Source organism: Diutina rugosa, assembly GCF_008704595.1.
Source record: "Diutina rugosa strain CBS 613 chromosome Unknown scaffold78_size38515, whole genome shotgun sequence".
Lineage (NCBI taxonomy): Eukaryota > Fungi > Ascomycota > Pichiomycetes > Serinales > Debaryomycetaceae > Diutina > Diutina rugosa.
Window position 1 is genome coordinate 35,422 of NW_022995063.1, and position 2,940 is coordinate 38,361.

The window sequence follows — 2,940 nt, forward strand, 5'->3', positions numbered from 1 at the left end:
CTCACACTAATTCAAGCCGCCCTTTCCCCCCTATTCTTGTCTGCAGGAATAAAATCCCGACGCACAATCCCATCATAGCAGCGCAGCCCGCTATCTCCCTCAGCAGCAAAAATGACGGCACCGCCTCAAAAACCATAAAATATAACCAGCCCTTTCCCCCCCACCTCAAACATACTCCGAAACCTACGCTGAAGCATACACCCAAACCCACGCTGACACCCACGTTGAATCCTACGGTGAAACCAACACTGAAACCCACGTTGAAACAGCCTCCCAAACCCACGTTGAAACAGCTTACACCACCCACATTCTAAGCGCACACCCAGCCCTACCCACGGAAATGATGTCTACCGAGGGCTCCCTCGACGTCTACCGACGGCACCTCCCGCCGTACCGGCTGTTGCTCAACCCGAACGTCCAGTACGACTACCTGACCCACCGCTTCGTCCAGCTCAGCCCTACCGACATCATGGCGTTGTCTCAGGCGTTGGAACACACGGGGAACCACACCTTGCTGTTTCTGACGCTTAAGTACCCCGCCAAGCCCCAGCTGGGGTTGATGAAGTACCGGCTGTTGCTTAGTGATGTCGGGCGCAGCTTGAGCCGCATCGGGCGCCGGCCGACCCCCACCACCACCACCAATCTGCTGACGACGAATTTGGCTACGGGTGGTGGTCGGAATGGCGCTGGCGGCGGGCCGACCAACTTTTTGGAGTTGCCCTCGGAATTGACCGAATACATCGTGTACCTCGTCGATGACCCCCAGCTGTGGCGCAGTTGTATGGACTGCTGCAAGCAGTTGTACGCGGTGGCCAAGCCCTACTTCTACCAGGATTTGGCGTTTACGCTGACCTACCGCTTCGCCCAGTTCATCACCTATCTCCGGGTAAATCCCCGGGTGGGCGAGTTTGTCGAGCGCATCGACCTCGCCGGCATCGCCCCCGGCATCGACCCGGAAGAACTCGACACCATCCTCTCGCAGGCGGAAGGATTACTGTTTCTCGAGGCGCTGGCGGGGGCGCGCGCCGGGTGGCGCGACTGGAAGTTTGCCAACAACCCGCTCTACTCGCGCCCCCCGGTGCCGCTGGCGCTGGCGGCGCCGGCGGCGGCGGCGCTGACCCTGCTCACGAAGACGGTGAGCAACGACACCACCGTCACCACCAGTCTGGCGACGCTGCGGTCGTTCCGCTTCTTTAAGCGGCGCAAGCGCAGCCGGCTGGCGCCGCCGATCCCCATCTTGCTGCTGATGCTGCTGGCCCCTGATACCCCAGCGGCGGCCGCCACCACGACGGCGGCGCCGCGGCGGCGCCCGGCGCCGGTGGTGTTGGACTTGCGCCAGCCGCGCCCGGCGCGGCGCCACCCGCGAATCAACAAGTACTTGGTCGACTACGCCACCTCCAAGGACATCCCCGCCGGCTACATCATCCACCTCCTCAACTTATGTCCCAACTTGGTACTGGTGAACTTGGCCGGGCTCAGCATCTCCCCCGACTACGAGGTGGCGCCCCAGCGCGCCGCGCTCAAGTACCAGACGTTCGACACGATGAACAACTGCCACAAGTACGTCAGCGGCCACCTTGAGATGCTCAACGGGCTGGCCGAGATCCCGCTGGCGGCGCCCGACGACCTCATGCTGTGTGCGCTGCTGATCCGCACCCAGTTGCGCCCGCGCTACATGTCGCTCCTCACGCCGACGCCGGCGCCCGCCGACGCCATGTACTGTAAGCGCGGCAACGGGCGCGTGTTCCTTTCCGACTTGTCGGTGAAAGCGATCAACCGCGACAACTTGGTGCCGGTGCCCGAACTGGCAGTGTTGGAGACCCTCGCCACCTACGGGCGCCGCTCCCACCGCATCCACTACGTCAACCTCAGTCTGATGGTGTGGCTCAACAAGCAGTTGGTGCTGGAGTTCTTGCGCCAGTTTGTCGCCAGCGTTGCCGTGGACGAGGTCGACGAGTGGTTTGAGTTGGGCGCCCGCTGGCGCGAGCCCGACTTGGACGACGACGACGCCGACGACACCGAGAGGGCGCGCCGCGAGATCCGGGCGTACCGCCAGCCCCTCGTCCTCGACCTCACCGACCTGGGCATGTATAAGCTGTTGCCGTGGGCGACGTGCCTCGACCTCATGACCTACGAAGGGTGCCGGTTGGTGCGCCAGATCAGCGGCGACGGCGTCCCCGACCCGTTCCAGGAGTTCTTGCGCCGTGAGCGGCTTCGCCGGGGGCGGGTGGGCGAAAACTACTTTGGCGGGTAGCGCTCGTGTATTCTATGTACAAATTCAGGTAATAAGTTTCACCTCATGTTTCAAGTAGGGTTTCAAGTGGGGTTTTAGCTGTGGATATCCTTGATCTGGGGCGACAGGTACATGTCGTAGCGGCGGTGGCCGGTGCGGATCAAGTGCTCGATCACCAGGAACAGCTTTTTGGGGATCCCCCGGTGCTTGACGAACTCAGTGCGGATAAAGTGGCGCCAGTGGTCACGTGTCTCCTCGGGCTTGGTCCGCACCATCCTCAACAGCTGGCGGTAGAGCGCAATCACCTCGCGCTGAAGCCCCGAAAGCCCGCGACGACCCATGACTGCTGTGTGTGGTCATGATGGGTGGGTGAGGTTTGAAACTAAAAAGTGCGCGTACTGCATAGAACCACTTAACCATAATTATTAAGATTACCCTTGATCTAGTCCCATCCACGCTTTGGAAACCATCGTTCGTCTAGATTAATTTTGTGAGTCATTTACTACACTTGATTTAATCAATAAGCTAGACAGAAGCAATCTGAAACATTAAACTAATAACTAGTAACTAATCAGACAGACTCACCCGATGAAAAAGCTAGTACTTGGAACCCTCCGTTACTTGTAGTAGTTTCGCTAGTGGTAGTTGTGGTAAGAGATGCGAACTCGGTCTATCGCGTAAGCCGCATGAACGGCACCCCGCTCATT

General features: G+C 59.9%; 1 protein-coding gene across 1 annotated transcript; it reads left to right on the forward strand. All coding sequences in view use genetic code 12, as the record gives it.

Annotated features, from left to right (window-relative positions):
* Positions 1-340: 340 nt before the first annotated feature.
* On the forward strand, positions 341-2,254 carry DIURU_000294 (uncharacterized protein; the record flags this gene model as incomplete). The annotated part of the gene is made up of 1 exon (XM_034155646.1): positions 341-2,254. One exon carries the CDS (start codon positions 341-343, stop codon positions 2,252-2,254), a length of 1,914 nt encoding a protein of 637 aa, XP_034014915.1.
* Between the last annotated feature and the right edge of the window lie 686 nt (positions 2,255-2,940).